General features: G+C 42.9%; 2 protein-coding genes across 2 annotated transcripts; one reads left to right on the forward strand and one right to left on the reverse strand.

Annotated features, from left to right (window-relative positions):
* Positions 1 to 9,184: 9,184 nt before the first annotated feature.
* Positions 9,185 to 17,238, reverse strand: LOC119655380. The gene is made up of 4 exons (XM_038061248.1): positions 17,096 to 17,238; positions 11,250 to 11,532; positions 10,985 to 11,188; positions 9,185 to 10,912 (listed from the first exon to the last, which is right to left on the reverse strand). The coding sequence occupies exons 1-4, from the start codon at positions 17,165 to 17,167 to the stop codon at positions 9,333 to 9,335; spliced, it is 2,139 nt and encodes a 712-aa protein (XP_037917176.1). The 5' UTR covers positions 17,168 to 17,238; the 3' UTR covers positions 9,185 to 9,332.
* A 24-nt stretch (positions 17,239 to 17,262) lies between these two features.
* Positions 17,263 to 18,028, forward strand: LOC119655381 (mitochondrial import inner membrane translocase subunit Tim29). Its single transcript, XM_038061249.1, has one exon. The coding sequence runs from the start codon at positions 17,340 to 17,342 to the stop codon at positions 17,937 to 17,939; it is 600 nt and encodes a 199-aa protein (XP_037917177.1). The 5' UTR covers positions 17,263 to 17,339; the 3' UTR covers positions 17,940 to 18,028.
* The last annotated feature ends 628 nt before the right edge of the window (positions 18,029 to 18,656 follow it).

Consider the following 18,656-nt stretch of genomic DNA (forward strand, 5'->3'; position numbering starts at 1 on the left):
CTTTTTCACGGATCTACAGGTTAGGGGAACTAAACAGTGCTCACGATGATTCTCGAGAAACAAATTTTAGTCAGGTTGTCTATGTCGATATAAACCTTATAAAACAATTTTTAGATGTTTAATAGTAGCTCCATTGGATTGCAGCAACGTCCGCGCCCGTCTACAGTATTACAACTGCTCGTACTTGTATGATGTCGATAAATAGCACACTTTTGTTCTGTGTTACGATTACCAGTTTACTTTTTTTGTTGATACAGATACTCAGTCCATCTTAGCAATCAGGTTCATAATACACTCTCGGCTTCACTGTTCTGTTGATTCGTTCAACCGTGTTTTGAATGGGAGTAACTTGTGTTGCCCGGCTTACTGTAATTACCTTCTAGCGGGATTTAATTCCTTCTGAGACGGAACCCATAAATTTGTTTGAAAAAGTTAGTCTTTATATATTATTATTATTTAATGAAAATACATAAAATAAATACATTATTTATTTCTTCTGGGCAAGGACAGCATTGTCAAGACTTCCGACTCAATTTATTCCTTCATGAAATGTACATGTAGTTGACATTGAAAGGATATTTATGAGATCTGTCTGGTATCGATTTGCAAAGTTTTTCTTGTGGAAAAATCCTGATCATAACTTTCATTTTTATTTCTGGCCTATTGAGCTTCTTCAGCTAACCGAACAATTGGGAAAGTACATGATGATATGACATCTTTGTCATAATAAAGAACTTTATGCACACTATTCTACCAAAAACGGCTTTTAAGATACAGTACGCTTGATGAGTCATGTCCAGCCACTTCATTTTGAGGGTTTTCAATATATTCTTTCTTGCACTCAGCTTATTTTCATTTTAGTGACTTCTGGCTGCGTTTTTTGTAGGGCACTAACCGATGAAACACTGCAAATTTTACAATCTATCATCATAAGCATAAACTCCGGTTGATCAAAAATAATAAATCATCTATCATTGTACACGGCGAGTGATAATAGTTTTATTTGCAATATCGAGTTGACGTCTTGTTTCATTAACCCTGTAGTCTTTTTTAAGGTTTTTTGTAAAACAAAACTTTATTAAAATCGGTTTACTGTCTTGTTTTTTTTTTTTTTTTTTGTAGGAGGTGGAAATCTTCAAAAGACTCTGGCCTGGGCACGCTAGAGTGTGAGATTTTTACCCACTAAAACCACCCCCGACTCCCACCACCGACATCATTCCCGAGATGACGAACGCTGCATCGTCTGAGACGGTCCTGAAAGCAGAACACACTCTTAAGGCTATTCTTCTGTGAATCGTACTCAGTTTATGTGCATTGCCTAAAACCTGCAGCGCTTTTCCCCAAACGGGAACTGCATAGAGCATGATGGAACTCACCACCCTGGCTGTGAGCAGCCTGCAAGTATGCGGGGGTTCTCTTACGTTCGGCATCATCCTTGCGAGAACCATACTCGTGGTGGATGCTTTTTCGCAAGTAAGCTCTATGTGCTGCTTAAAATTGAGTTTTCCGTCTATCATCACCCCCAAATATTTGATGGCCGGCTTGGAAGTGATGAAAGTCCTGGGGGTTTAAGGTGAGTTCCTGTCGTGAAGGCATGAGCCCACGGTTCTCTTCGGACACGGATTGATTTTGGGACCACGATCAGAGCCCCGCCATGCAAGCACAGCGGTCCTGGTTTATACTGAGTACAGGCTCAGCATTCATACCAGTGGATGCGAGGCCTATCTAACACCTCTGTCGCAACTAAGGAGTACGGCACCCGAGTTGTACAGCGCAACTCCACGCTCGAGCTCCGAGAAGCTCTGCCCGCGATGTAGGCATAACCACAGCCACCATGAAACTCCCACTAGGGGGCCAACCGCAAATAACCGGACCGGGAGCACATCCTCCGGGAATTCTCCTGGAGGAATCCTTCCACCTTTTCCTCCGCGAGTGCCAGTCCAGCACTCTCTAACCAAGCCTTAACAACACTGATTGCTTCGCTTGAGTACAACTCAGCATCCTCGAGATGCTTTGCGACCACAACCAGTGCTATATCACCGGCGTAACCCACCACCGTGGCCTCCTCCGGAAGGTTAAGTACCCCAGTGCAGAGCCCTGTGGGGCTCACGCGGATACAACGTACTCCTTGGGTCCATCATCGGTATTATACCAGAGTGTCCGCTCTAGCAAGTAGCTATCGACAATAGCGACGAGGTAGGTGGGAACACCAATCGTGGCTAGAGACTTTCGTATAAGATTCCAGTTGGCCGAATTGAATGCATTCCTCACATCCAGGGTCACCACCACACAATATTTGCTGGTATAACCCCTTGGTGGTCAAAGGGTAGTATAGGTCCCGGGGCGAAACGTGGATTGGTACCCACGATGGAGCATAAAACCTGGGAAATGCCTGCTGAACCAACACCAACAGCTCTACTACCAAACCCTATCTCCACCTCCACGTGGTGACCGCTGGGAGCTCTTTCTTAACGAAAAGCTGCAGACGGAGAAGGATGAAGGCGAGTCTCCCGCGCCTAAAAACGGGACAAACTGTACCAACTGGTCCTCCAGGTTGGGGGTTGGGTAGGGCTGACAACCCTACACGGAAAACAACCGTTACGAAGCCACAACAGGAGCCTCGGATAGGACGGATATTAAAACGACGGACCCGGCAACGACAAAGGAACAACGATTTGCGCATTTTCTCATGGAACGTGCGCTCCCTGTACAGAGATGAAGCTGATAAGCAGCTAGCCGATACCCTGTCCCAATATAGGGCTGATGTAACAGCGTTGCAAGAGATGCGATGGACAGGGACCGGTTTCCTGGAGAAGAGCCACTACACCATATATTATAGCGGCCATCCAGTAAACCATGTGCTCGGAGTAGGTTTCTTAGTCAGCCAAAAAATGAAACCTGCTGTTATCGGCTTTGAAAGTATAAGCGAACGGCTATGCACTCTGCGCTTGCGAGGCAAGTTTAGAAATATAAGCCTCATAAACGTTCACGCCCCTACAGAGGAGACTGCAGAGTCGGAGAAGGATACCTTCTACGAGGCAGTAGAAAGAGCCCTCGAAGCCTGTCCCAGATATGATATCAAAATCATACTTGGGGATTTCAACAGCCAAGTAGGGAAGGAGCCCGTATTCAGGCGATACGTTGGCTCCCATAGCTTACACGAAAAAACAAATGATAACGGACTGCGGACTATTCAATTAGCAGGGTCACACGAAATGGTTGTTGGAAGTACCTGGTTTGCGCGGAAACCGGTCCACAAACATACGTGGGCCTCTCCAGACGGGACCACTTTCAACCAAATTGACCACGTGTTGATCGAACGCCGCCACCTCTCAGCCTTGATGAATGTCAGAACATATAGGGGGGCCAATATAGACTCGGATCACTATCTCGTTGGCATGGTGCTCCGAGCTCGAATAACAATACCACCTAGAATCCCCTCTGACAATCAGGTGAGAGTGAACACTGAAGCCATCCACAACACAACCCTCCGCGACACCTATAAGAGGGAAATGGATGCCGCAATAACCGCAGTCAATAGAGGACCTGGAGATGAAGCATCAACTAATGATCTTCACAACCATCTGAAGAACGTTATCATGGATACGGCCACAAATATACTTGGCCCCAGCCGCAAAAGGAGTCGGAACGGCTGGTTTGACGATGAATGTAAGCTAGCAACGGAACGGAAGAATGCCGCATACCGAGTAATGTTGCATTCTCAAAGAACGCGGGCACGCGCAGAGACTTATCACGAACTCCGTCGAGCGGAGAAGCGACTTCACAGACGGAAAAAGGAAGCCTGGGAGAACCAACAAGTCTGTGAACTAGAAAAGTACAGGGAGCAACCGCACCAGGCGCGGAAGTTTTACCAACAAGTCAGCAGGATGAAGCCTTATACACCTCGATGCTCATCCTGCCGAGACAAAGAGGGAAATCTGATTTCCGACAGAATGGGCATATTAGAGCGATGGGTTGAGTACTTTGATGAGCTACTGAACAACCAGAACATCGGCGAGTTGGAGGTCCCGCCAACTGAAGACGACGGACAAATACTGCCACCACCAAGTTTAGGAGAAACAGTCCGTGCAATTCATCGGCTAAAAAATCATAAGTCGCCAGGAGCCGATGGAATTACAGCCGAATTGGTTAAATATGGAGGCGACCAGTTACACCAAGTGGTTCATCAACTTGTGCTCAAGGTATGGGACAGCGAATCAATGCCTGACGATTGGCAGCGAGGCATAATCTGTCTCATACATAAAAAGGGAGATATCACACAGTGCAGCAATTATAGAGGTATCACGTTGCTGAGTACCATCTATAAGATATTCTCCACTATCTTGCTAGGCCGGATAGCCCCATACGCCCAGAACATCATTGGCTTCACTCCAGGCAAATCAGCAACAGATCAGATTTTCTCTCTGCGGCAGGCGATGGAAAAACTGTTGGAATATGGACAACAGTTGCACCATCTGTTCATCGACTTTAAAGCCGCCTATGATAGCATAGCCAGGGTAAAACTGTAAACTGCCATGAGAGAATTCGGTATCCCGACGAAATTAATAAGACTGACTAGGCTGACCCTGACCAATGTGCGAGGCCAGATAAAAGCAGCAGGATCACTCTCAAGACCATTCGACATCAACAACGGTCTACGACAAGGGGATGCGCTATCATACGTCCTCTTTAACCTGGCCCTCGAGAAGGTGATCCGTGATGCTGAGGTGAATGCAAGAGGTACGATCCTCTTCAAGTCCACCCAACTACTGGCCTATGCTGACGATATCGACATCATGGGAAGAACCACCCGAGACGTTCAAACTGCCTTCATCCAGATCGAGCAGGCGGCGCGAGATCTTGGGCTGCACATCAATGAAGGCAAGACAAAATACATGGTGGCAACGTCAGCACCGAAGACGAATCAACGAACAACATCAAACCGCACTGGTCAAACACAAGCACGAACAAGAATAAGGATAGGGGAATACAACTTTGAGACCGTTGACAATTTCTCCTATCTAGGGTCGAAAATCACAACCGATAACAACTACGATGATGAAATCCGCGCACGGTTGTTGTCAGCCAACAGAGCCTACTTCAGCTTACAAAGACTGTTCCGCTCGAAACGTCTCACCATAGGGTCAAAGCTCTTACTGTACAAGACTATGATCTTGCCAGTCCTCATGTATTCCTCGGAAACTTGGGTTCTTAGTAAGAAAAATTGCGAACTCTTGGCCGCGTTCGAGAGAAGAATCCTCCGAAGAATTTTTGGCCCCCTACATGAGGATGGACGATTCCGTAGCCTACACAATGACGAAATCTATGAGCGATACCATGACCGTCCGGTTGTGGATAAAATCCGGCTCAATAGGTTACGGTGGGCGGGTCACTTAATCCGTATGGATGAAGATGATCCCACCCGGAAAGTCTATAAGGGCAATATCTATGGTAGGAAAAGAAGACGAGGCAGACCCTGCCTAAGATGGAGCGATGGCGTGGGCCAGGACGCCAGACAGCTTTTAGGGATATCGAATTGGTGGACCTCGGCGCAAAACCGGGATGTCTGGAGTTCCTTATTAAGGCAGGCCTAGACCGGATACCGGTTGTTGCGCCGTTGATGATGATGATGATAACCCCTTTCGTGAATTGCATTTTCGGCCAAGCCAGTAACCATTTTGATGGCATCAATGGTTGATCTGGCTTTACGGAACCCATGCTGCCTATCTGAAAGGCCTCCTTGGCTCTCGACGACTGGGAGTAATCTATTATAAATAACCCGCTCCAACATTTTCCCCATAGTGTCTAGAAGACATATGGGTCGATAGGAGGGCGGTTACCCTGGAGGTTTGCAAGCCTTAGGCAGCAGCACCAGTTTCTGCCGCTTCCATGGTGCAGGAAAGATACCCTCGGACATGCACGTTTCGAACAGCTCCGCGAATATATCCGGTCTACATTTGAGGGCCTTATTCGGTATGCCGTCCAAACCCGGGGCTTTGCTGTAGTCTATTCAACCGCAGATCTCCAGCAGCTCTTCCCTGATGACTGGTGGAATCGGCGTCACATTCAGGGGACGCTGAAAGGTGTCAGTACCCCCTTCTTGCTGGGGAAATAACCCGTGATTTGAGAAGATGAGCGGCCTCTGAATCGTCACGATCTTATAGACGCTACCCAACGGATTTATGTCCGCTTCCAAACAGAGCTCCTTTAAACATTCCCTCTTACTCCGCTGGATGGCGAGCTTGAGGTTCTTGCGGACTTCCCTATAGGCATGCTTCTTTTGCCCTTGATCGATCCTACCTATTGCTCTCTAAGCCGTTCGTCTCGCTCTATGTCAAATCGATCGAAGGCTGGCAAGTTCACTATTCTTCCAATAATAGGGTCTTCTCTGTCTGTCAATCACACGTGTTTTTCTCGGAGACTGTAGCAGCGGTTGACACCAAATTTGGTGGATTGTGTGTTCTGTAATGGAGTGGTGGACGACGCTGAACATACCCTTTTCTCTTGCGAGAGGTGGAACGGCTTTCGTCAGCAGCTTTATGCAGAAGCAGGGGAGCTCTCCCGGGCTCTTCTTATTGCGAAGAAGATTGAAGTCGAACAGCAGAGAGATCGGATGGTAAGGGGTTCCCTGAACTGACAACTCCCTTCTCCCCTCCCCTCCCGTTGGCGAAAGGAATTCCCTGATTTGATGGCTCCCAAAGCCGGGAGAGCGGGAGGGCTAGCCCGAAGTAATGTATCAAACGGTTCTAGGCTAGTTCTCTGATGACAGAGAGGTGTTTAGTTGGTAGTCCGACAGCATGCTGTTGCGAGAGTCCAACACTGTGCGTAAACGCATTCACCTACCCTATCCCCAAAAAAAATCGGAAATAGGCAGCTTGTTTGTTTACGGTGAGAATAATATAGTATCTATGGCTGTAATATGTAAGTATGTCTTGTAGTTGGGAAAAATATGAAGGAGTATGTTGGATTTGTAGCTATATATGGATAGCAAAATGTGCGTTGAAGTTTCTTACATAAGATGAACACAAAACCTTTGTACCTGAAGCGCGAACTTCAGGTATTTTGACTTAAGCATCCAAAAGCAATGGCTTTGCTACAGTTTTACCCAATGGATAACACTGCTTTTTCTTACCATATTTTAGAGGGGCTGTAACGGGGCGGATAGTGTGTATAATGTGGTATTCTTAGAGGGGAATATGGACGCGACCAGCGCAGAGAAATTGGGTGTTTGTTTAACATTCAAGGTATGCGAAAACAGTGAGCCAATTGTCTGAAGCTACCCAAAACCTCTCTCTGGAATATTATTGAGAACCTGCGGGATTATGTCGACGGTAGGATTCGCGAAGGTTCCATTTCGAACAAAAAATACTTGAGTGAAATTATGCGGTGTTTCCAACGATTAATTATTTGAAATATTAAAAATTTGTTGTTTCGTTGGTGTGAATATTTATTCTTGCAAATACCGCAAATATTAGCACTGATGAAGGGAACAAGTGGTTCCCGAAATATCGGTATTTGCAAGAATAAATATTTACATCAACGAAAAAGAAACAAGTTTTTATTAATCCAAAAAATACTTGATGGAACGTCTCCTCGAATAATGGAGAAAAATTCTAGCCAAATATATCCAACGTTGGGCAAATTCATGCCACTGCCCAATGAAAGATGTATATGATGCTGAAAGTCTCACTACAGAGTGTTAACTAGGCATTTTTTGAGTTTTTAACGTCATTAATACGATTTTTCGGCAGTGTCTGGATTTCACCTTTGCCGTTTTTTGAGACCCTCATATGTACTTCTATTCCGTAATTGACAATTTTATTTTGATTTGTACTCTAAGTATGTTTGCTTTTGTATCCTGAATTGATTCGGATATACAAAGGGACCAACAAAAGTTCGGTAAATTTATATTAAAAAAATACCAAACGGTATTTTTCTATGTAATTTTCATTGATTTCAATGCGCTTCTTTCGTATGTTTTTTAGATTCACTTTTCAAAACATTCCCTGAAATCTTTTTGAAGCTTCTAAATTTCTACTTTGACTGTATTTATACTTTCCTCATTAGAACTAAAAACTCTTCATCTTATCTTTTTTTAATTTTGTAAATAACCAGAAATCACACGGTGTTTTTCTGAGCAGGATGAGCTAGCGTTTTGTAGGGTATTAAAAGTAGCTGGCCCCTGGGATGAAATAAATTGACATCACTCCTTTTGTTGCTTTTCCTTGACAAGCGGATTGGCTTGGCTTTCCGGATCGTACTTATAAAACTAAGCTTCGTAACCTGTAACGATGTTGTCGAAGATGCTAGACTGGTGGTTTTTAGATTTCACAAGTACATATTTCGCGAAACGAACATGTGCATCCTTTTGATCCTCATCGAAAAGATTTTTTAGTGTATGCCACATGATTATCAAATACTCATGACATAGCTACGGCATTCAAGCCCAGTTCATTAGTAAACATTTCTGAATCAATCTGAAATCTTCGTTTGTGCTAGCTCTCAGTAGGGCTACATTCTATCAGTATTCGAAGATTTTGGGCGACCTTCATGCGTTTCGTCCTCCAAGTCCGTCCGGAATTTTCCAAACCATTTTGTTTTTTCAGTGAACACACCATATGCATTTTGGTATTCATGAAAATTTTGCGTTAGTTTCAGCTGACGTCGAAAACCCTAGAGAATAACATAACGAATTTCCTGTTATGTTGATAGCGGAAATTATGCTGCATGGTATCACCACGGATGCATTTTTAACGATCTTTCTAAAATTCCACATAAAATATCGCTAAACTATGACAAATAACCTGTAGTTTATGCGTATTAATTGAAACCTCATACCTAAATGACGATTCAGTCAGCAATATTTCCGCCTATAATCATGAACCGTTATCCTAAACATATATATATATATCCTGATACACAAACTTCAGCCGCTTTTCGACACTAGGTCACTTTTTTTCGGAACCATTATTTTCATACATAAAAATTTTGTGATACAAATTAGACTAAAGGTGGGCGGTTTACTTATTTCTGTTCTCTCAATGGACTTATGAAGATTGTCAAGTACATAAATAGCTATTAAAACAGAAACTATTGTTATATATTACTAATAGCACTAATGGGCTAGTCCAGTCAGATAACTACTTTTTGAAAGAGCCCTAAAATAGCGAATCAAGAAACAAGCTGAGATGTTAGATGCATACAAGTATGCATGCTTTTTATTTTATAAAAATTTAATAATAAGTGATGAATATCATCACCTAAAGCAGTACAGTACGTTATATTAAAAACAAATGAATTTTTTAACTTAAAATCTATCTATCGCTGTAAAATTAAAATCCTTTTACATATTTCCGCTTTGCCGGCTTAATAGTCCTTTTCTGTGAAACCGGTTCATCTAAAACTTTACTATTTAATGCGGATTCATTTAAAGTGTTGTCTATCGGCAAATTCAATGTGCTTAGTATGCTCTCATCGACTTCCGCTACCTCATTTTCTTTCAGCCACTTATCAATATCTTTCTCTACAGGCTCCTCTACTTGTGAAGGAAGAACAAGTCGCTCAGCATTCTCACCATGATCTTGTTCTAGATCCCAAATACTAAGAATATCAGCAGCCAAAAAATCTTTAAATCCTTGAAGCATTTTCGTTGAGCGCCGCCATCTTCCACGAGGAATTCCGCTGCCTACTTGATCACTTAGGGGATCTTCCTCTTCTGCGCCAACATTTAGTTGATCGCAACGGAAAACCTTCTTCAAAGACTCCAGATTTTGAACAGTAGTCACATTTAGAGCAGGTCTGTTTTGAATGTCAATATTCAAGAGCTCATCTTGCCATTGTTTCATTGTTGCTAGATTATCCTCGTTAATCATGGCTTCTTCGTGGGCATCGGTTAAAATATGCGAAAATATGTCTCCATTGCTATTTGCTACCAGTATAGATTGATATTCTTCAGTATTTAAAAAACTGACACCCACGTGACAATGTCTTAAACGTTGTTCCATGAACGTATATGGATTCAAGCAAAGTCCTTCCAACCTAGCCCTTCTGTAAGCATCATTCATACTAGGTGGGACTATTGGCAAACTGGGTGAAGAGTATGCAAACGCCAAATTATCGTCCTCAGTTACTGGTTCCCTTAATGTCACCCGATTATTCTCACAAATTCGAACATCGCCATTTATGTTACTGGCCATAAGAATCGTCTCGACATTATCCAGATGTGTTGTACGGAGCATGAGTGGATATCCACTCATTTGATGCGTCCACTTCATAACAATATGTTGATTTTCCTTAAAGTTGGAACCCATGAAACGTCTGTCTATAGCCAAAAGCGTATGCGTAGACCCCAAATAGATCAAGTCTCGAAACTGACTAGGGCACATTATTGTATTTATATCGCAAAGTTCTGTATGAGGATGCACATTGTAGTACGATAAATGATTTGCTTCCGGAGACTGACGCGAATCTAAAGTGTAAAATTTGTTTTGATCCGCAAAACCATAGATATTATCGTCTATATACCGGAGGCAATTCCAATTGCTACATTTTTCGTTATTTTTCAATGAAAAAAGCAACTGTTTGGGTCTTTCTGCTGAAACGTTGAGATCCCACAAGGCAACAGTTTTGTTCAGGTCAGAGGTTAAAATATTTGCAGATGTATCAGATTCCTTTGTTGAACTGATAAAGGGCACAACCCCATTGTGCAGATGAAAACGATATTTCAGGGCGTCGTCCTCGAATGTATACAATGAAAGATAATTCCGTCTTCTCACTGACAGATGCGAGCGGTTCAATGTCTGAATTTCTAATATTTCTGGATTCCTGTTTCCACTTAGCAAAACTTTTGTTCGTTTCCTCAAAATGCGTGTCAGTTTTGTGTGATTCATGTGTGTCTCCGCTTTTGATATGTCTGAAAATATACGAGAAGCACTTTTTATTTGCCGTCCACATTCCGTTATTCTGGAAATCCACAAGAACTTACTTAAGTCTACAAGACGTTTTCCTGTTGCATGTACTACGTATTTCTCGTCGTTATAATTGAATGTATCAAGATTGCCGCCCGTGTAATACCAGTCATATCGACCACTAAAATACTCGTCCGGGTTCTGCTCCAATAGCCGTGCAAAGTTTATGATATTGTACGAATACACTCCTTTTTTGCGGACATTGCGGTATACTTTCTTTGCTAAGAAAATTTAGAAAATTTGAGGTCAAATGTATAGAAAAGTCGAAAAAAAGGTTCTTACATTCGCATCTTTTGTATGCGTAAGGCATCCATCGCAAAGAATTCATATACCGACGATGTTCAAGTACGCGTTTACAACTTGGATCTATTTCCAAGGAGCCATGCGTGGAAGTGAAGACGGGAGTTGGTAAAGTCACCCTCAACTCAGTCTTTTGTAAATGTTTTGATGGAATATTGTACCGCGAACAGTTGAGATGTGGATTGGTATTGTGTTGCATTGCTCGCATTGTGTAATTACGCTCACCAAGCATCCTCTCCATCATTTTTTTCACCGCATAACTAACCTAAAAAATAACGACAAATTTGAGAGAACTTCCTTCACTTGTTTATCGAATGAATCAATTCTAAATTAGCTCATAGTTAAATGAATTGAACGCAGCCATAGATAATTGTGTCAAAAATGGGAGAGAGCTTCAAGTAGTGGACATGCAGGAATATAACTTTTTTATATAGAACAAAGTCAGAAATATAAAATCCAATGTTCTCCTAAGGAATCCTTCAAGGCGTGAGCTCTCAAGGCAACACGCCCCAACTTATCTTTCATTATACTCAAATGATATAGCCGTCATAACTCATCATAAAAACATCAAGACAACTATTTCATCAGGGTCTTTAATGGCAATAGTGCAGCAATAAAAAACAACAGAATATCGCATGACCAGTTCCCAACAATTTACTATTTTCGAAGAAGATTTGAGGAATCGTTCTATTTGCTTCGATTAGGTGTGCTTTTTTCAACATTTACTGTATAACATGAATGAAGGATATGATTGGAAAACAATTGCCCTGGAGAAGGATAGCGACCATGGCCATTCGTACTTGAATTGAAACGAATTGCCTCGACATTAAGACAGAAGCAATTGAATTCTGAAGTGAAGACTTCAATAGGAATATCTGTAATTTATTGGTTTCTAGTCAAAGCTGGAAGCACCTCTGCCAGAAGGCGCAGCCTCTTTTACAATTGAAAAAATTCAGACTGACGCATATAGCCAGGAGACATACCACAAATGAAGAATTCTGCGCCCGCCTGCACTGCCGATATATAAATGTACAAATAAAATAATTTTAAATTTTAGACTCTTTTAGAGCATACTGTGAGGAACTGGAAGGTGAAAGGGAGACTTCCAGCTTGTGCAGAGTCCTTAATAAGGATGAGTCGGCCAAGTTCGACTTAGAAAACCGGATGGTAGTTTCACGAACTCCAGAGTTGAGTCTATACAGACTCTCTTGAAAGTACACCGCCCGGGAGAACAGGTCTCAGAAGTGGGAAAAAGAGAATTGGCGGTTTCTACAAACCCTTCAACACGAACGTGTTGCAAGGGGAATTGGGACACTGCGAGAGCGGTTGTTGCCAATGAAAAAGCGAGAGCTGCTATACTAATCATTTGAACACTTCAAAGAACCTGGTATGAGTGGCATTTACCCAGCGATGCTAAAGGAGGGTATAGAGCACTTAGAGAAACTTCTAAGAAATATTTTTCAGGGATATCTTGCTCTGGGCTACGTGCCTTCCTCTTGGCAGAAGGGGCAAGTAGTCTTCATATCAAAGCCAGGGAAAGATGACTATTCCACAGAACTTCAGACAAATCAGCCTAACATCATTTTCGCTGAAATGTCTGGAGAGACTAGTTGAGCGTCGCATTCGCGAGAAGGCGCTAAAGTCGCACCCCCTAAATGAAAACCAACACGCTTACCAACGTGGAAGGTCCTGTAAGACTGCTCTTCATTCTTTGGTTTCAAAGATAGAGGATGCAACTCTTAAGAGTGAGTACGCGATATGGGTGTTCGTGGACATTGAAGGGGCTTTTGACTATGCGCCCTTCCAAACGCTCTGTAATGCCGCCAGAGAGCATAGTGTCGACGAAACTCTAATAAAGTGTTGTGTGCTGAAGTGGATGTTGATCGCTACTTAACAACGGAAGCGAAGAAAGGTTGCCCTCAAGGAGGTGTGCTATCGCCACTTCTGTGGAGTATGCTGATCAACTCACTACTATGCGAACTGCAAAATCTGCCAATACACGTTCAAGCTTATGCGGATGACGAGGCTGTACTGCCTGTTGGTCGAGATCTCGGAATGGTGTGTAGAAATACACAACGCGCCGTTGATTTGATTGACAGTTTGTGTCTCAGAGATGCACTTTCAGTAAATCCAAATAAAACCACAATGGTATTATTTACAAAAAGGAGGAAACTGAATGGCTTTGCTTTCCAGAGATGAAGAGTACAACCCTCCAACTCTCCGAAGAAGTGAAATATCTGAGAATTATTCTAGGCAAAAGCTTATATGCTGTATAGGCGGAGCTTTGCCTCGACATGGAGACTTAGGCCTCAGGTAGTAATGTGGGTATATGTTGCTATCATTAGGCCGATGTTCGCTTATGCATCCGTAGTGTGGTGGGTTAAGGTGAAGCGGCAGCCCTTATAATAATAATCGTTGGCGCAACAATCCATATTGGATCAAGGCCTTGAAGTGTGTTAGAACACTTCATTCAAGGATGTAACGGTACACTACAGTACACTGTAGGAGGCAATGTGATCAGCATTGCGCTCGCCCGAGATTATTACCTTGATTTGACTCAGGTACTCATTTACAGCTGAGTCGTCTGGTATCCGACGTCAAATCACGATACAAATCCCACTGCCACCAGTGAGATTTGAACCGCGACCTTCCGTACGATAGCCTTGTGCTATAACCACTCCAGGCACAGACAGAATTTGCAGCTCTGGGATTTGTTTATTCAGAGCAGAGATGGCTCACAGACAGAAAATGGTTATGGAGCAGGAGTCTACTTCTCGAATCGAAACGAGAGCTTTTCTGACACCTCAATACCGTTTTAAATTATCTTATACATCAAAATTCGCTTTCCAAATAAGCTACCTAGGTAGTTTAAGTACTGAGGAAGAAAGTAAGTAGCTTTCGAAATACGTATTTACTAACTATTAAAATATATTGTAGTAGGAGCAAGCTACCTAGTTTTATTTTTAATCTAGCTTTTTTTTTATTTTAATGGCAACTCGAATCAAAAGTGAAAAATTGAAACACATGTTCCGCATTCGACGACTGCTTGGAACGAATCTCGAGTCCGCCCCCAACTGAAACCAAGAGGTTTCGGCAAAGAAACCATGACCTGGTTACTCGGCCGCACAGGCGGACTGACGACCGTAAAAACGAAAGGACGCGACTTTCAATCTTCCCCTCAGTGATCTCTACTACCTGGCAGAAAAGCTTCAGCCTGTGTGAGGAGGTCGCCTTGGGCTTGTCTCCAACGTCCAGTCTAAGCGAGTGCTCTCCACTCACAATGAGGCGCCCTCGTATAGTGGCTACAGCGGCCTCCGGATGACATCAGTCCTCACCATGACGGGGATGAAGACTTCGAGGTCCCTAGCAGGCGCTACAATCCAGTCTCCTCAAGATCGTCTCTCTTATCAACACCAGGCCAACAGGGTTGTCAGCAAACTCTTCGCGGGCGGTTGTAGGGACCGAAGCAAAACGACTAGGATGAATCGTTGCGTACAATAATAAAGCCTTTCAGTGTCCGTTGTCTACGTTTCAGGATTCCTTTAGACAAGAAATGGTATGCAGTTGTTCGATGGTATTTCAAACCGAGGTGCTTCCCGGCTTCCAAAATAGAACAGATTCGAACTGCATGGTTATTACGCCTGGAACCCCAAATTCAATCTCGACAAAGTATACCTTAGCATAACTGTACTGAAATCGTTGTCACAGATATTGCTTCAGGCCTCAGGACAGGAATTACCGTCTTTTTTCATAGAGATAGAAGTTGGTGAAGGAGCGCTTTGTCTGACAAAAGTGTCCGTGAACAAGGTCAACGGCCTTCTCTCAAAAGAAAAACGGAAGTACTTGATGTTCAGATAAGCGATCATAGATACTGTCGTTTATCATGTTTAAAAACCTTCTGAGGTCCTTTGCCGTTTTAAGCTGTGGGAAGCCCGCGATCACTTGTATCTGGTCTGGGTCGGGTTGTATGCCGTCAGGGATAATGAAATGGCCTAGAAATTTCACCTGAAGTTCGAGGAATTTTCAATTGTCAACATTGAGAAGTGCCATATGCTCGAAACCGATGGAGGAGGCAACCATGGAGAGTGCAGAAGGTATTGCTGGGGGGAGCTACAGGGATTTGGTGGTATGCCTTGGCGAATTCCAAAGTCGAGAAAACACGACAGTTTGTTAAGGAATACGCAAAATCTGATCATTGAGACGTGTGTAAGCTCCACAAGGTCGCTATTAGACTTATGGAGGAGATGGAGGGAAGATGACCAACATCTTTGGAGGGTCTGCATATACCTTGTTTAATATAGTTGGTAAATCTCTTTCGGGGCAACGGCAAGCTTCTGATATGGTAAGGGGCACACCTTCGAGAAGATTGGGCAATCAGTAGTGTTGATGTGTTGCTGAACATCATACTTAACTGGCTGAGAGATACGAGCAGTATTGTAATGTGGAAGAGTGCACGAATACATGGATCGGCAATATCCTCAAAAAATAATGGAAAGAATGTTGTTATTCGAGCAGGTTGAAATGTTCACTGACGACTTAAGAGAGGTTGTGGGGTCTATCAAGGACATATACTTCATATTTCCCAGCAGCCGGTAGTAACGCAGGAAATCCGACACGAAAAAGTCTTACGCAAGCCAAGACTCACCTCTACTTGCCTGTACCCGTAAATGCTTGTGGGTGTGGAAGTTGCTGGCTACTGTGGAAATCATTTGTTAGGTCTGTTGACGGGAGTGACCGAAAACTCTGCGACTGTGTGCACCGGAAATTGAGCCTACTAAGGGGGTCGTACACTGTTGAGCGATTTGTTGCTACGCTCCGGGTAGACGTAGCCACGTCCCCCAACGAACTTAGTTAGGGTATATTTAATGGCCCTATCTGCGAATCTTTGATGTTACGAGCACCCGCCGGATTTCGATGCAGACCGCGAGGCGCGCCTACCCGACCGTAATTTGGTCAGGTGGATGTTGGACGGTTTGTAATCCGCTTTCTCGAACCCATAACAATCATAGCTGTGTCCATATTGATCGTAAGAGGAGCCATTTGTTTCCGCATTTCCTCAACCTTTCACGCAGAACCAGTGGCCCACCCCTAGGGACCTCGAAGTCTTCACCCACATCCTGGTGAGGACTGATGGCACCCGGAGACTGCTGCAGCCATCATACGGGGGCCGCTATAAGTGGATAGGTACGATGTATTTTCAGAAAGACCCAGAAAGTTTATGTTTCTGATATACAATGTAATTTGGTGCCAGGATCAAATACATTATCTACTTAGCAAATTATCAATTACGGTACAATGTAATGTTCCGGTTCCTTTGTGTAACAAAGCCACCGTACTACGCCTCAAACAGTTTAGTTGTATTATTTACTTAGTCGAATGAACAGGCTCTTAGCATGCAAGCTTTGGGCAAGGAGGGATTTATGGCACGAAGTGCGGTGGTTGAGTGGCCACTTGATAACTTTGTTATTTGCTTGGAAGTATACCCAGACCTAACGAGAGAAGGGGATGATTCTATCTGTGCCTCCAATTTCCTCTGACCATGGATATTTGTGATTGCCTAGAGGGAATAGTATCATACTCCGCGTTCATTGGTAGGCGTTGCTTCATATAACGCAAACAAACTGCAAATTGACTTCAGATTGTGGAACAGTCGGCATCATGAGACTTATCCAAAATGTTGCTGGGCAGATTGCATATTCACATCTTCGAACGTCTTGCATTTTTACAGATTGATACACTAAAGGAGACATGATACTTCTACACTTCATTGGAACCAAGCTTTGTCGGGTCCACAATTTTTTGTTACCGCTATAATCTACACTACTCACTGCTTTTGTGTCATTTTTATCATCCTCCGTGTCGTCATTTGAATTTACAAATTCGGCATCTGTTTCGTCCATAGTTACTCTGAAAATTGGCGATTTTATAAACAACAAACACTGCGCGTACACCGCACACACGAAACTTAACCTCGCTTTGATATCAGATGATTGTAACGAACTGTCAGTCAGATTGTAATTCCTAACCTCAACGTGTTATTTTGGGAAGGATAGCGCTGGACTAGTTTTCAACATGTCCGCAAAGATATTAGGATTCCGCACAAAGTTAACGAACTTAGTTCAGTCGAACACCGAAAAAGTATCGACTTCACTAGGCTCAATAAAACTTCCCAGTCGACTGCAAGGGACTATCATTGAAAAGTGGTTGAACTACTGGAGGCAGCTGGCGATTGACTACAAGGATGTTGCACTGGACGTCGGTAAGGAAATCCGGGCAAAGCCACTGAAGGCTGGTATCATAGGATCTCTCGCGGCTAGCGCTTATCTTGCTGCCAAACGCAATCCCGATGAAACTTCATTCATCGATCAACTAAGAAGATACAACAGTGAAATGGTGTTGATTCACGAGTCCTGCCATAATAGCAACTCCTCGCAACACCTGAAGTTCATAGAACGATGCTACAATGAAGGCGTTGTTCGGCGATTGTCACTTGGTGTGGTTTCATTCATTTGGCTTGATAATTACGATAAAAGTCTGGCGATTTACAAGGCGATGTGCCCGTACCTTCAGCCCCAATATATCAACTTCGGAGATAGAATAGTGGATGTTGGTTTCTGGGACAAATGGTGGAAGTTGGAGAAGCAAATGGTCGATTATGATATTAATTTTTGATATGAAAATTTGTTATTCACCAAAGCCTAGACGATTTTGTATATAAGGTAATATTTAATGAAAATAGATTTTTCTTGTTCCTAAATTCAGTTTACCCATTTTATTAAAAAGCAAGAACGACATTAATGTTCCCTCCTGGGTTGATTATATTTTATAGTGGACTCACCCTCTCTACCACTATTCACCCAAATAATAACTTAAAACGAAGAGTACTTGTTGCATTTATTCTAAGACGATTGGTTTCGAATAAATATAAAAGTTTGCTTAAAAGCATTATCGACTGGATTACCCAGAATAGAATTCTTCAGGTATCAATTTTCACGGAAGCTTCTCTGGGAATCTTTCCAGGACGCTAATTACTTTGCTTCACGTATATCGGCCAGAATCTGTAGTACCATGCAGTGTTCATGCTTCCTAAAAGTGGATTTAAATCTTCGTTTTAGTTGATATTACATACAATGCATATCGTCCTTGCTTAGTGAATTACAGAGATTATTGATGGATATTCTACCAATTTTTGTTAAGTGTTTAAAGGGAAACCCCTTTGGTCTCCTAAAAATAGGTCATATTTTATGATTTTTTTAAAAATTTGTTCGCCACAGACCATGCAACTTAATTAGGAGATTTTAACGAGTGAAGATCGTGTCAAGAGCGATTTTTATTTTTGCTTTACCATACTTAGATTGCAAGCAACCGCAACTTGCCCATACACGTGCA

Source organism: Hermetia illucens, chromosome 4 (genome assembly GCF_905115235.1).
Source record: "Hermetia illucens chromosome 4, iHerIll2.2.curated.20191125, whole genome shotgun sequence".
Taxonomy (NCBI): domain Eukaryota; kingdom Metazoa; phylum Arthropoda; class Insecta; order Diptera; family Stratiomyidae; genus Hermetia; species Hermetia illucens.